Source organism: Thunnus maccoyii, chromosome 14 (genome assembly GCF_910596095.1).
Source record: "Thunnus maccoyii chromosome 14, fThuMac1.1, whole genome shotgun sequence".
Taxonomy (NCBI): Eukaryota; Metazoa; Chordata; class Actinopteri; order Scombriformes; family Scombridae; genus Thunnus; species Thunnus maccoyii.
In genome coordinates, this window is record NC_056546.1 from 26,597,375 (window position 1) to 26,611,652 (window position 14,278).

At 38.2% G+C, this 14,278-nt stretch overlaps 1 protein-coding gene across 6 annotated transcripts in view; it reads left to right on the forward strand.

Moving 5' to 3' along the window:
• Positions 1-5,131: 5,131 nt before the first annotated feature.
• LOC121911388 (stromal membrane-associated protein 1-like) overlaps positions 5,132-14,278 on the forward strand; it is a 112,580-nt gene continuing 103,433 nt past the window's right edge. For 3 of the 6 annotated variants that reach the window (XM_042432796.1, XM_042432798.1, XM_042432797.1), the window contains exon 1: positions 5,132-5,446. In XM_042432796.1, coding sequence (XP_042288730.1) covers positions 5,329-5,446 — 118 coding nt within the window. In that variant the 5' untranslated portion in view covers positions 5,132-5,328. The remainder of the gene's footprint in view (positions 5,447-14,278) is intronic. The other 3 variants (XM_042432800.1, XM_042432802.1, XM_042432799.1) reach the window with 2 other exon arrangements.

Below are 14,278 nucleotides of genomic sequence, written 5' to 3' on the forward strand. Positions count from 1 at the left end.
CATGAAGTACATTTGTTTATATCTTCAGACAGCAAATACAATTACCATCATTAACTATGGACCTCTAACAACTGACGAAATGCTGGACAGTGTCTGCCAAACTTAATTACATTTTAATTACACGTTTAGGATGCCTGTGCAGTCACTTCAGCTTAGCCAGTGGAAATGTTTGTATTTGCATTTCATTTGTTCAGCTCATTTGCTTTACAGCATATCAGCTGGATGGAAACAACAACTATATCTTTCAAAGTCAAATAAAGGGATGTTTAGTACCAGGTTTAAAATTGTTTATGCCATAATCCAGAGGGATGTTAAAAAGTTGTGCCCAGACTTGTGTTTGTTGACCGTCAGCAAACATTGTCAAACATTAATCCTTCAAATGACAAGTTAGGACATTGACCTATTTTGTACCAGCCTCTGGCAACCTATTTAACTAGTGACTCATTGGCCTATTATGGTAAAGCATGTCCAGTGTTGGACCATGTGACCATTGTGTTAACATGCATACATTGCCATTATGGCTTTACGTGGGAAAGACCACTATATCTCCCATCTTCCCACTGATCCTATTTATCCCTGAGTAAACAGAACTTTGTGTTATTTACATAACCGTGGTTCTCAGTTAACTGCAAACAGAATAATGTGCATTATGTTTCCTGTCTTAGTTTCTGAGCTGATATCTGCATTTTCCAAGCCTCTAATTTTGTAAAGGCAGCAGTCCATAATTACATTGGAAATTTGCTCCTGGAATCTGTGGTCAGGCGGCCACTTTCAACTAACTCTCAAAAATTGCATATATGCATCAGCCCTTTTTGAATTATACCCCTTAGTGCCACACATTTGTTCATGTTGGCATCATTCTTACTTATTTGTTACAAATACGTTAAGCCTAAACACTAATGTTCCCATAAAAGTAGCTAGTAGCTTTGTTGCTAAACACTTCTGAGGAATATGTCACCAGGGAGAGTGAAGTCTGTTTTGGGCTTTCTTTGCTAGCTAATAAGCCTAATAAGCTAATTATACGAAGCGATGATAACATGCAGCTACCAGTTAGCTACTACTGGTGCTATTTAGATTAAATTATGGTTAGCTAATCTGATGATGCAGCTAGCTAGCTACTGTACTGTAAGAAACTAAACACAAAGTCAAAAAGATTTATTTTATGATATAAAGATCAGTTCACTGTCAAAAACAGAACAGAAATGCCCTTATCTGTTCATCCTGTTGAGATAGCAAAGTAGTAGCTGTGAAAATACAACTCACTAATGTTGCTTGACAGTCAACATGGCCACCAGAGGATGAATTGCATTGTTTGAAGGCTTCTTGGTGAACTAATGGGATACTGTTAAGACATAATTACTAGCTGTAATTACAGTTCATAGAACATTAGTGTGCAAGTACTGTAAACACACTTGTTTGCTTGACATCATGAAAACACTCCAGTCTCCTATTTACTAAAGAACAGACAGTTGACAGCAGGGTCAGTAGTTTCAGATGGTTTTGTTCTCAGCAAATCCATAAGGAATTCACTTAAAAAACAAAGATTCATAAAATGTTTACAGACAAATACTGGACCAAAATGCACAATGAGTTGACATCATATACTATATGTCATTATTTTGTGAATCCATCCTTTGATTTCGGAGAGATTTTTCTCAGTGGTGTGTCAGAGGCTTGCATCAAGAAATTAGCCTTCAGTGGAGGTTATGTGATGTTTGCTATTTGTATTTTAATTGTTTTCTGCATCTGAGGTGATGGCTCAGTGCATACCATGCTACAGTGCCTGAATCTTACCACCTCTAAGACCTCTGAATTTTTTGTTATTTTGGTCAAATTTAAGGGTAGATATTAGCTCAGTAACTGATGACTTACAGCATACGTTTATGCAGTCAGTGTGATAAATTATCAGCTTTGTGGTTGCAGGATTATTTCAAAGGGAACATTGGTTGGTGCCATAATCATTGGCTCAATTGGTCAACTACTCCAAATTACTGCCTTGTGTTTTTAATTGATCTTTGCTTTACATTATTTCGATAGGAACAGTAAGACTGGACTTGCACCGTGCCATAGTTGTTGTCCATGCTATATGATATAGTCTTTGACATGAAGGAAGCTGTGCCAAAGTGTTTGTGGTTTCCCCTTGTAGGACGGACAGGATGAGCCTGTGCTGTCCTCTAGTGGTGACAGGCATTAATGTGAAGGTTTAAAGGGCGATAGCATCTCAGAGCTTGGGTGAAACATTTTTCTGTGTGTCTGAAACACTTGTAAGTTCTCAGCTGGCTTTGTTGAATGATAAGTGTGGTAATATTTCCTATTTATTTGATCTACTATTTAGCATTCATAGGGAACAAAACGTAATGAGACTGCTCCAGTCTTGTGAGGCATGTGAAAGGAATTGAATTCATGTTGCTGTCACCTGATGTCTAAGATGCTCATAATGATGTGCTGGTTCTTTAGTGTATGCAGTGTTGGATCATGGTGTGCATGTTGAGACTGTCTGCTATAAGCAGGAAGTAAACTAGTGTGTTTGAAAATTTCTTACTCAACAACATCATCAGAGATTTCACAAGATGTCTTTTCTAAGCTAACAACTGCTCTAAAAACCTAAAGCAGAGTTTTATGACTAGAGTTTTGTTGAGTATATCTGGTACAATCACATGTAATTACAGGTAATGTGGTACATGTACTATATACATATATATATATATTTGATATTCATTTATTATAATTATTTTAACCTTTCTGTATTATTTGTATTTTCTTCTCTTAACACTTTCCCTCAGTGTCAAAATTTTTATTGTTATGATACACTTTTTAAATGAATTCTTACGCCAATGTTTCTGATAATCTGTTGTTAGAAATGTACTTTAATTTTTAGTGTGTGTATGTTGGTTGTTTTTGGAATAGCTGCTACCTTTCCTGTGCCATGTCACTGTCTAACACTGTACAGCTGCGTCTTTGCTGTTGATCCCACTGTCTGTCAACATTATATAAATTTTTCATGCAACCCAAATGAGAACACCACTGGGTTTTTTCTTCCTTATTGTTAGGTCATAGTATTACTCAGGGCATTATGGAGGAAGGTCCATCTTTGTCCTCACTTGTCAACAAAATCATCACTGAGCTTCATTGACAGTGAACGAAAAGGTGGAGTCAGTCAGGTGTGTTCGATGAACAGGATTTAATCTCTTTACCCTGAAGAAATCAAACAGTACCTCCCATCCAGTACATAGCACTATGACAGTTAAATCAATTGAATAACTTTATTCTGTATATAAAAAGCTGAATTTAGCAGGATTTATCCACAGCTACATCCTTGATACATGAAGCTACAGGGTTATAGTAAAACAAATCTCTTCAACAGCATCTTCTCAGTTATCACTTGAACACTGATCGCAGGCAGGTGAATGAAAAAGGGGAAGCTTTGTTTATCTTAAAGGAGTTCAAAAGCAAAATAAGGGTGTACTGTCCTTTAAAGGGTTTTGTAGAACCAGGCCCACAGTAATATTTGATGTTACACTATTAAAAAGGTAATCATTTTTCTGACATGTCTTACACATCAGTGTGGGGCTGATAAGGTTGTTGTCAGTGATTACTTGGTCTAGTGCTGACGTTTCTGGATTTTTAAAATTATTTTTGCCTGAATTTTGAGCATTTTTCCTTATGTAGCAACTCAAACTTGCCAATGACAAATCTTACATAATTATTATTATTGATCATCATCATCTTCATACATTTTTTTAAAGGAATCTTCTGAAAGTAGATTATAAAAGCATAATTTAATTGATATTACTGTGGTTGCACATAGGCATGAAACATCCTCAGAAAGCACAGATTGGTTAGCATGAAAGACACAGTGTTATAATTTAGACCTCTATGTTGCACAAGCAACACAGGTCAAAATGTCTGCTGTGAGTTTAGTTTGGATGTTACAAGGTGCACAGTTGTTCTGAATGCAGTATAATCTCTGTGTCTGGCTTCAAGGCTTAATGAGGTTTTGACTTGAGGTGCACTTCAATTAAGTGCAGAAGGGCTTAAGCCTCACTGACTGCAAAAAGAGTGAATTTTAAAACAGGGGTTTCTCAGCCCTCTTGTCAGCCCATCTGCATATCAAGTGACCCCTGAAGACGTCCTAAACCCGAGGCTGAGAAATACTGATGTAAGTGTTCTGATGGGAACCTTTGGAGCCTTCCACGTGGATTATAAGGCAAAAACACTCCAGTCTTCAGAACATGAGAAAGGGTGGTGCCATTCATCTGATCAGCAGAAAATGTACATTTTAGAATATTGTTCTTTTCCATTTTCCACATTTAAGTTGTTGAGAAGGTAGTCTAAATTAGTTAGTCTATTTGTAACATATGCATACAAGTATGAATACTGAAATGTTGTTGTGTCAAACTCCCAGGCAGTGCACAATACAAGTACAAGAAATAAATAAAGCTTGGTTAATATTTACAAAAACTATACCTGTATCTGTGAATGGAAGCTCCACCAATAAAACAATAAAAAAAAAAAAACTATTGATGAAGAGCAAAAGTGTAAAGATGGTTGTAAAGTGAACAGTAGATAAGCTGACAACAGTATTTAAATAGCAGTTGTGCAAAATATAGAAGTGATTAGAGCAAAATGATAGAGGAGTAAACATTGTTATAAAGTGAACAGTGAAGGTAAGGAGGCAACAGTATTTAAATGGCAGTAGTGCAAAATGTGCATAGTACAGTGTGGCGTCTGGTTTTAATAACTATGTATTATTATTATTATTATTATTATTATTATTATTATTATTATTATTTATTTATTTATTTTTAATGATTATTATTTTATTTATAGAGCACTTTTTAAAATTCAAGTTGCAAAGTGCTTCACATAGGCAGCAAAATAAAACAGACGAGTCAAAAAAAGGTTTTAAAAAAACAGGTAAAAGAAACACTTTTGTGTATTAAAACCAATTCAGTGTAGGAAAAGGCAAGAATAGAAAAAAAAAAAACATCTCAAGTAAAATAAGGAAAAGCTCTAAGATAAAAGTGTGTTTTCAGAGAGTTTGACATAAGAGACACAAATAATAACTGCTAAAAGGACATTTTTCGGCCACACAGTCATTTTCACACTTCTCCTGCGTTCATATACTGCTGTAAAAATTCCGATAGTCCTGAAGGCAGCACGGATGATGCTGCCTTGGATCCATGTTACCTTGCTAGCAGGTTGCAAGCTAACTGAAGACAGGCTGGGCTACTCGGGGATGTCCCACCCTTTCTAATCCAACCTGAGGACTCTTCGGCTTTTACCGGCTCTACACAAGGCAGGACTACACTTCCAAACTGTAGCGAGATGACGACACGGTCGGAGAGAGAAAAAGCCCAGAAACTGAATGAGCAGCATCAGGCCATTCTGTCTAAACTGCTGAGAGAGGACGACAACAAGTACTGTGCTGACTGTGAGGCAAAAGGTGAGCTCTGTCGTGAACCTGCGTGTGAGAAACCTGACTGTGAAATGATAACATGATGTGTGAACCCGGCTTGCCAAAGACAGCAGCATAGAGACGTTATTCTGAAGGGAGTTACTCATGTGTGGCTGTGCTTCCATCTTTTTAGCTTAGTTTGCTAATACCTAACGTTAAATGTCTGACGTGAATTCAGCTATTCTTTTCATTCAGTATCTATACGTTGTGCAATGCAAACGTGCTAAGTTGTGGCTTGTACAGTCACAATTAATTTAAAATGAATCATATTGAGCGACATTTGTCCAAGTAACCACAAAATACACTCAACTTCCGCTTAGCACTTTCAAAGTAAAACTATCATCGAGCGCTTGTATTGTAACATGGTGGTGATGATGATGGTGTTGGTGATAATGATGATGATGGCGATGGTGGTGATGATGATTGCGGTGATGGTGGTGGTGGTGGTGGTGATGATGATGATGATGGCGATGGTGGTGGTGATGATGGTGGTGATGATGAAGATGATGATGTGGTGGTGATGATGATGTGGTAGTTATGGCGCTAATAATGATAATAATAAATATAATAATGAAAATAAATACATTTTAAGGCCACAAAAAGCAACAGGTAATTAAGTGTATATAAATGATATAAAGAGATCACAGTATGTGAACAATTGTGATGTATCAGTGTAACAGTGTTGATGATGTGGTGATGTAATTAACACTGTAATGTGATGATTCATGTCTGGTGTCTTTATATATCTTTGACAAATTAAATGCTGATCAGCATTAGGATTTATATGTAACATTTAATGTTTGATTGACTGTTTGATTATTCTGTGTATGGCATTTAAGGCACATTTGTCTTGCTCACTGTGTATGAAACTTTGTGCTTTTAGAACTTTTAAAAGGAATTAATTCCAGTTCATTTTTAGGAATACTGAGACGCTTTAACTTTGAAATCAGGTGGCCTCTAACTCCGGTTTTGTATTGTACAACTGTGAACAGCTTGACGCAGATTTTGCTCGACAGTATCGATGTCATGTCCTTGACTGGTTTATTTATGAGCGGAAAACGTGCGTGTCCTGTGTGGGCAATGTTAAATTAGAGGTGTAGGTTGCATTCTGGATGTAGAGAAACATCAGATACTGGAGGTTTGATGCAGCCAGAAGCCTGCAGCCAACACCTCACCTCTGACCAAACACACCCACCAAATCCCATTCAAAAATCAGGACGTTTAATCCTCCCTTGCACACAATCAAATATATCGTTTGTTTGAAGAGTTTTTATAAATCCTTAGAAACCACTCTTAAATTCGGCATTGATCCAATACATCAAACAGCAATGTAGACCAATTAAACGTAAACTTTTTGCTTTTTGCTTTATGTTTCATCCACCAGAATTCCCGGCGGTATCAACTTAAAAATGCTATATTAATGTAAAATGTTTTGCACAACTGATCCAGCAAAAATGTCACGTAACTCTTACCTAAGCGTCTCAACTGATGTGTATGTTTGCCTGTAAGAATGGAAGCATAAAATCCCACTTTTGAGTGGAGTTTGAACGGCTCGTATCGGGGCTACCTATGACTGAGATTAAATGCCTTTGACGTCATCACCATGCCTGTGTTGCCCTCTCATAGCTGTAATCTGTAGTACCAGACCTCCCTCACTCCCTGTCACTTTTTAGTGTTAATGCTCTTTGTTTTTTCCATTCCATCTAAATCTGAACTGTTTCAGCACCTCTTTTTTTGACACTCATCCCTGATCTAGATATTCATGATCCTAGCTTGATGTTAGCTCTCAGCAGGCATACAGTGAAAGATAAACCCCTATTTCCCATTTTTGTGTTTGTAAAATCCGCCACTCGTTCAGGCCAAAATACATCTTGTAGTACTAATACTATATTTGTAATAACTGGGTGTAATATACTAGTTCTCTTAGTTGAATTTACACTACACACATTACACACTGTCAACCTCTGTTGGTGGTGATTAGATTGACATGGCACACCATCAAGCTTTTCTGTCAATATGAATTTCTTATTTGAAATGATCATTTCTTAATGAAAGCATCCTTGTGGGTGCTTTAAATAATGACAGTGTTCGCTGTTCTGCATTGTTAAATTTCAGGTATTTAGTTTGCACAGGAACATCAGTCTTAATGTGAATGAATTTACAGCATTTGTAAAGCACTGTTTCTGTAAATCCACCATTTGTGGTGCCTGCTTGTTTGCTCTGGGTCTTCAGTCCTACGTTTCCTCTCTGTCCTCTGCTGGTTTTTGGTTTCTGAGCATAACCTCACCGACTTTAACACATTTTCAGTGCCCACACCACCATGCAGGTGGTTGTGCTAATCTTCCATTTGAGCCAGTGCATCAGACAGATGTGTGAGGCGTACAATTAACCGTGGTAATTTTTAAGTCAGAAAGAAATTCACAGTGTTGTCTTTTAGGGCACAACATCCCAAAATATTGATTTGGGATGAAAATACCCATAAAGATAGTTTCTTTCCAGCTACTCAAATGTGAGGATTTGTTGATTTTCTCAGTTTTATATCATTGTAAACTAAACATCTTTGAGTTGTGGACAGATGTTTGGACAAAACAAGTCATTTCAAGACATCATATGGAACTGAAGACATTTTAGAGAGTAAATAATCAATCAATTGATCACTCAATCAATCAATCAATCAATCAATCAATCAATCAACAAAACATTGTTAGTTGCAGCCCTAAGTTGGACACATATATGAATAATAAAGTGTATTGAATCATATAAATGTAACAGAAATCACAGTATTTCCCATCTGGCATCTTTTCTGATCCTCTCAGGAATGTGATCATGTTGTGTTCTGTGTTGTTATTTAATGTCACTGTGGTTCTAATGAACTGATCTCCAGCAACACACAGTCCAGTGTTCAGTCAGAGCTGTCAGCTGACCACTTCATTCATAACCACTTCACCATGTCATCATCTGGGTAACCTGCGTCCCAGTCACTGACAGCAGCCTGCTGCAGCTCTAGGATGCTACTGGGAACAATGGTTATTGGTCAGTGCTCCAGTAAATTAGTGAAGCAGGAAAATATGACCAGTTGATGTCATAGTAGTCATCAGATAGGGGGATGAAAAGCAACTGCTGTATGTATGATGACTTGGTTTGAACTTTGGTAGGGACATTCTTATCAGACAGCCAAATAATTGTGTTCTTGCTCTTTATCACTCTTGCCTCTGTTATAGGCTCTATTTTCTCTATTTTTACATTTTATTTTGTTGATAGACTACTTGACTATAAATCTGAGACCAAAATGAATATTTAAAAATAACATATAGACTGTCACAATAAATGTTACAATAAAATATATGTATGGAATCCTTTAGGTAATGTGCTGCTCTGTAACTCACTGCTGGAAGGTTTTCAAACCTCACCTGAGATTCTTCTTCTTCTTTCAACTGTTACTGACACTTTGCTTCTTCTTTAAAAAGGACCAGATGTCTTCATTTGATTTTGGGAGGAATTTTCACCAACAGTAATAAAGTTGTTTAATTAACAGCACGTCTAACACCTGAAATTAAATATAATATCACATGATCTTAGTTTTGTTCAGTGATTTCAGTTCTGTTACATTCAGAAGGTTTAAACTATAAATATTAACTGCTTCAGATTCTCCACCTCACTGACTCCACTACTGCTGCTGCTGCTGGTCAACCATACGTTCAGCTTGAAGTTGAGGGTTGCCAGATCAGCAGGTCAAGTATCCCCCATATCCTGATCTTTCACTCTTTATCATAATAGCACACTTTTTTGCAGAAAACACACAAACCTGGCAACCCTGCAGAGATCTTACTGTTAACATTACGTGGAGTTAGTGGCTAGATAGTTTTAAATTGGTAAAAACATTGGTAGACAATCCAGCAAAACCTTGTTATTAGGATGGACATGTCCCCACCATCCATACCCAGATCTACACCCATGACTGCTGACTTCATACAATCATAGCATCAGATGATTTTTAACGATTAGCAGCATGAAAACAATTAAACTGTGTTTTCTTCTTTAAAGTTTATGTTCTTGCTCACATGCATTTTGCTCACATGCAACTATGATAAAATAAGATGACCTAGTTAACACAATCATGAGTCACTGTAGATAAACAGACAACTAGCGCACAGTAAGTAGGCCAATGTTAGCAGCATCTTTTGACTATTAATCAAATGCAGAATGATGACGCACATAATTAAAAACTATTTTGCCAAATGATATCCCAACATTTCTGATGTCTGACAAATGTATATTATCTGATGGTATATAATATATAAAACTGCCATCAATTGTCTCTGAGTCTCTGAAATTTTTGACGTAGAATTTTGTAACTTATGCTTCAGATCCCACAGAAGTTGTTCTGAGACTGACACAACTTGTTTTTTGATTCAGTGACACACAACCACAGCTGGGAGACACACTGTGACCCGATGAATGTAGAAGTAAAAGACTTTTATTGTTCAAAATGTATTTTTAATGAGGTCAAGTCAAATCTCAAGTGCCCATCTCTCCTGCACAAGTACATATTTTTTCCCCACAAAGACACAATATGTTCTTATTCAGAGTCTATTATATTATATCAATTGATTAAGTAAACATCTGTTTTAGTGAACGGCAGTAAAATCTGATCTTCTGATTGGTGTTTTCTCCATCAGTGAGTGAAACTGCTGCCTAAGGCTTGTTTACTTACGTTAGTCATAAAGCAGCATCATGCAGTCTTGCCCTATGACTCATATTTGCTTTGTGGCAGCTATTTATATCCAAACAATAAGGAACTCACTGTAAGGAAATGACTGTCTGAAAAGTTTAGGAATCTTTCACCAAATGTGTCCAACATGGCCCTTATCAAATGTCAGTGGCTGTCAGCTTTGATCTGTTTTTGTGCTTCCTTATTCCCTCACAAATATGAATGTATTTAATGAAAAACTCTTCATAATGGGAAGGAAAATGATGAAGAGGCTGCTGCTACCCAGAGAAAAAAAGTCTCAAAAGTGATGCAACAGCTGTGAAGGAACTATTGGATCTATCAATGGGGTTTAATGTATATATCTTCTGTTTATTATCAGTTAATCATTCCCTAAATCACCCTCAAAATACAATCAAATAAAATAAAACGACCAAAACAAAAGACACACTGCTTGTTAACAGTCCTTCAGGTCTGTTGTAGTTGTCTTTGCTGGTTGCTCGGCACCTGGAGAGGGTGTTTCCTGACTTTGGCCTCCTTTTTCCCAGTAAATAAACATTGTCCGTAAGATTTTGTTCAACCTACTTTCTTAAAGTAACAAAACTGTTCCTGAATCTCAGGTGGAGAAAGGTGGCTGTGTTCAGTATCAGCTGCAGGTGCCTGTCCTCGTATCTTTGTCTGGGACCTCCTCCGATATTTTCTTTACGTTGACATTTTAGGTTGCTGTCACTTTCCTCAGCTGTCAAAGCAGCTAGACAGCTCTCCAGACACACAGTCCATATCCAGACCCTTGTTAACGGCTAGGTGCAGGTTGTCCCCAAAGCCAGGGGGACCCATGTGAAGTCCTGCTGAAATGCTTTCTGCATACGTGTTATCAGTGGTGATACCAGCCATATTTGACATGTACCATCTTCCATGTTTCATGTACCATCTCCTCCAAAGTCTCCCTCAAGCTGTCCCCAGTGTGTTCAGCTCAATACAAGCCAAACAGCAGCTCTGCGAGTCCCAGGGTTCTGATATAAATTGCGGAGTTACTGCCGTGAATGTGGATGTGGCTCTGCTGCTCCATAGGTCAGCGGTGCATGAAAAGATTCTCCATGATAATATCTTTTGTTTCATTGTATAGGGCAGGCACTTCAGTGTGCATGAAATAATTCTGTGAAGAAAGGGCAAAGCTGTTATTTAACTGTTCAAGAACTTGTCTGAACCCAGATTTCTCCACAGTATACACACTGATCCATGCATACTGCATACGTGCTCTGCCTCAGCTCTGTTCAGTTTGTGTGAGCGTGTTGTTTTCACTGCAGGTCGATTCACCTCAGCTTCTCTCTGGTACTATAAGAGAAATATCACACTCTTCCTTTAGATCAGGCCTTTAAAACTAACTAAACTATCTAATTAAGTAATCTTATAAATGAAGTAAAGTCTGTCTGCTAAGAACAACAACATCTAAGTATTTTGCTATCAAGTGAAACTCAGCTGTCTGAGATTCCTCAGGCTCTGAGGGGATTAGTTTAGCTTTCAGAATTACAAACGGCTGTTGGGCCAACAACAGGTCAACAACAGTTTACTGGGACATATTGGTTAATGCTTGAGTGATATTGAAATGGAAGCTTTCACCAACCTCTCGAAATTCTTTATAGAGGTCAGCGTGTCAGTCCTTCAGTTGCTTTGCTAAATTTGTTGTGTTAGCATCTTTCATTGGCTTTGCTCTGCAGCATCACTTGCATATGGGATTGATTGTATAATAAATATAATACAACTACCGGAGCCAATGAGATGAGTGCGTGAGAGGAGGCGGGGCAATGCGGACACTGCAGCGGTGTGTCAAATCACTGTCAGAGAGGAGAGAGAAAGTGCAACTGGTACCAGTGGATAGTGCAGAAAATGAGTATTGAAACCGTTCCAAACATTAAGAATCAATATGTATCAAAAAATTGATGATTAAATTGATTATAGTATCCAAAGTAGTCACAATTAGCCCTACCTCTAACAGCTGCAACATTAAAGTGATGCTTACACATTCATTCATCAGTAATTATAGTCCAGTAATATAATATTAATTATACAAAAGTGGACCATTCCACACAATGAATGCTTTTACTTTTAGTACTTTCAGTATATTTTAATGCTAATACTTATGTATGTACTTTCATTTAAGTAAAATTGTACTTCCACTGAAGTAAAAGTCCTCCACTCAAAAATGTGTTTTGCTTATTGTTACTTGAGTTTGATGTTTGAGCTTCACCATACAGAAGGATGTACAGTATGTGTAGAGTGATATATGTGACACTAGAAGGCTGTTTTCATATTCGTCTGCTGAAAGGAAGGAAAGTTTCTTTGTGCTCATTTCGAATGTACCTAGGAGCAGGAATTGTGACATCACAACCAGTTTGGAACCAATCGTGTTCCAGTATCTAACTTACATAAGTCTGATGTGGAAACTTTAAGCCTTCAGTGCACATACAGTATATTTGGAAGGAGAGGCTGTTGGCGTGTGGAGTGGTGAGTGGTAAGCTTTTCACCTCAGAAGCTCAACAACAACCAGCTCCATCAGTTCATGATTCTTCTCATGAAACAAGATAAGTTTGTAATAATATGCTTGGTAGTTGTACCATGTAAACCATATATAACATAACAACAATTTAAATTAACAGAGCAAAGCAACAGTGGTCAGAAAACTGTCAATTTCAGAACTTAAATTCTAAAATCTTTAGTCTCTGAGCTTGAACATGATCATCTCCACTGGATGCAGTTCACTGCAAACACAGTGGAGACAGTGTATTAGCTTTTATTGATTTTTTTTTTTTTTTTTTTTTTTTTAAAACAAGCAACCACTCCATGGCTGATTGACCACTCAGAGCACAGAGCTCCGGTTTGATTGATCAGTTTGTTTTAGGGTTTGCCCCGAGAGATACTAGAGATACTCCGTCCTCCACGCTCTCCGCTGCAGTCGGCATGTCTGGGTGTGGCGGCCCGGCTATGACCACTGCTGCAGTGTGGTGACTCACCTTAGCCTCTCAGCTGTAATACCACCCTCACTCCTGCCTCCTGTCTACCTCTCCTATCTACACACATTGCCCTACCTTTGCTATGTGTGTGTGTGTGTATGAGAGAGAGAGATAGAGTCCTTATTGATTGCAATCCCATTTTCCTGTCTTCTTCTGGCATCTCAGTCCATCCACCACTTAGAATCCAGGCTATAATTTTCACCTTTGGTTTTGACACCTATCACCACGGTCACTCAGATGCTATACCAAGCACACACACATACATACACAGTGGCAGAGCTGTGATTTGTGGGTGGGGGGGTTGCTCTGAGCTGGCACATGCTCTCCTCTTTGCTGGCACAGCAGATCTTGGCGAGTACCTGCAGGACACTCAGTGCTTTGACGACCTGTCCTTGGTACCTCTGTGCTGTCGTGCCCATAAAATACTGGCACAGGCACACACACTCACACTTATTTGGGCCCGCACACCTGCAATTGTACACCTTTCAAAGCTGTGAAGGACAGGTTAGATTTACAGTGTGGTCACATTACTCATACTGCATACAGTGTTCAAACGGTCAAGTGGATTGTAAGCAAGCTAGGTGTGGTTTTGTTGTCTATGTTGAAGTATTTATAGTTTCTGGACGAGGGCAGATTTCCATCAGTTAGTGGAAGGAGGCTTCCAAGAATTGATGTGTTGTTATTGTTTGAGTGAATGTCAGCTGTGAATCATACTGATATAAAGACATGTACTTCAGCGTTCTCACTCAACAGCTAACGGCCATGAAACCGCAACAATGACATCGTCTCTGGCTGTAGAGGACGGATTCTGAACATATGAATCTAAAGCCACTTTTAAGTCTCACTCCACTCAAAAAGTTTTTCTTCTTCTTGTTACTACTCTTGGATGTTTGCAGAATGATGTACGTGCAGAGTTTGTTTTCACATTCAATCTGCTGAAGGTAGAAAAGTTTCTCTGAGCTCACCTTAAATCTCAGTTTAAGACGAGTGTGTTTTGTGACATCACGACTAGTTGGGAGCCAATCACTGTCCAGTATTTATGGAAACTTGAAGCCTCCAGTGCACAAACACGGACTTTACAATGACGTAGGAGCAACAAGT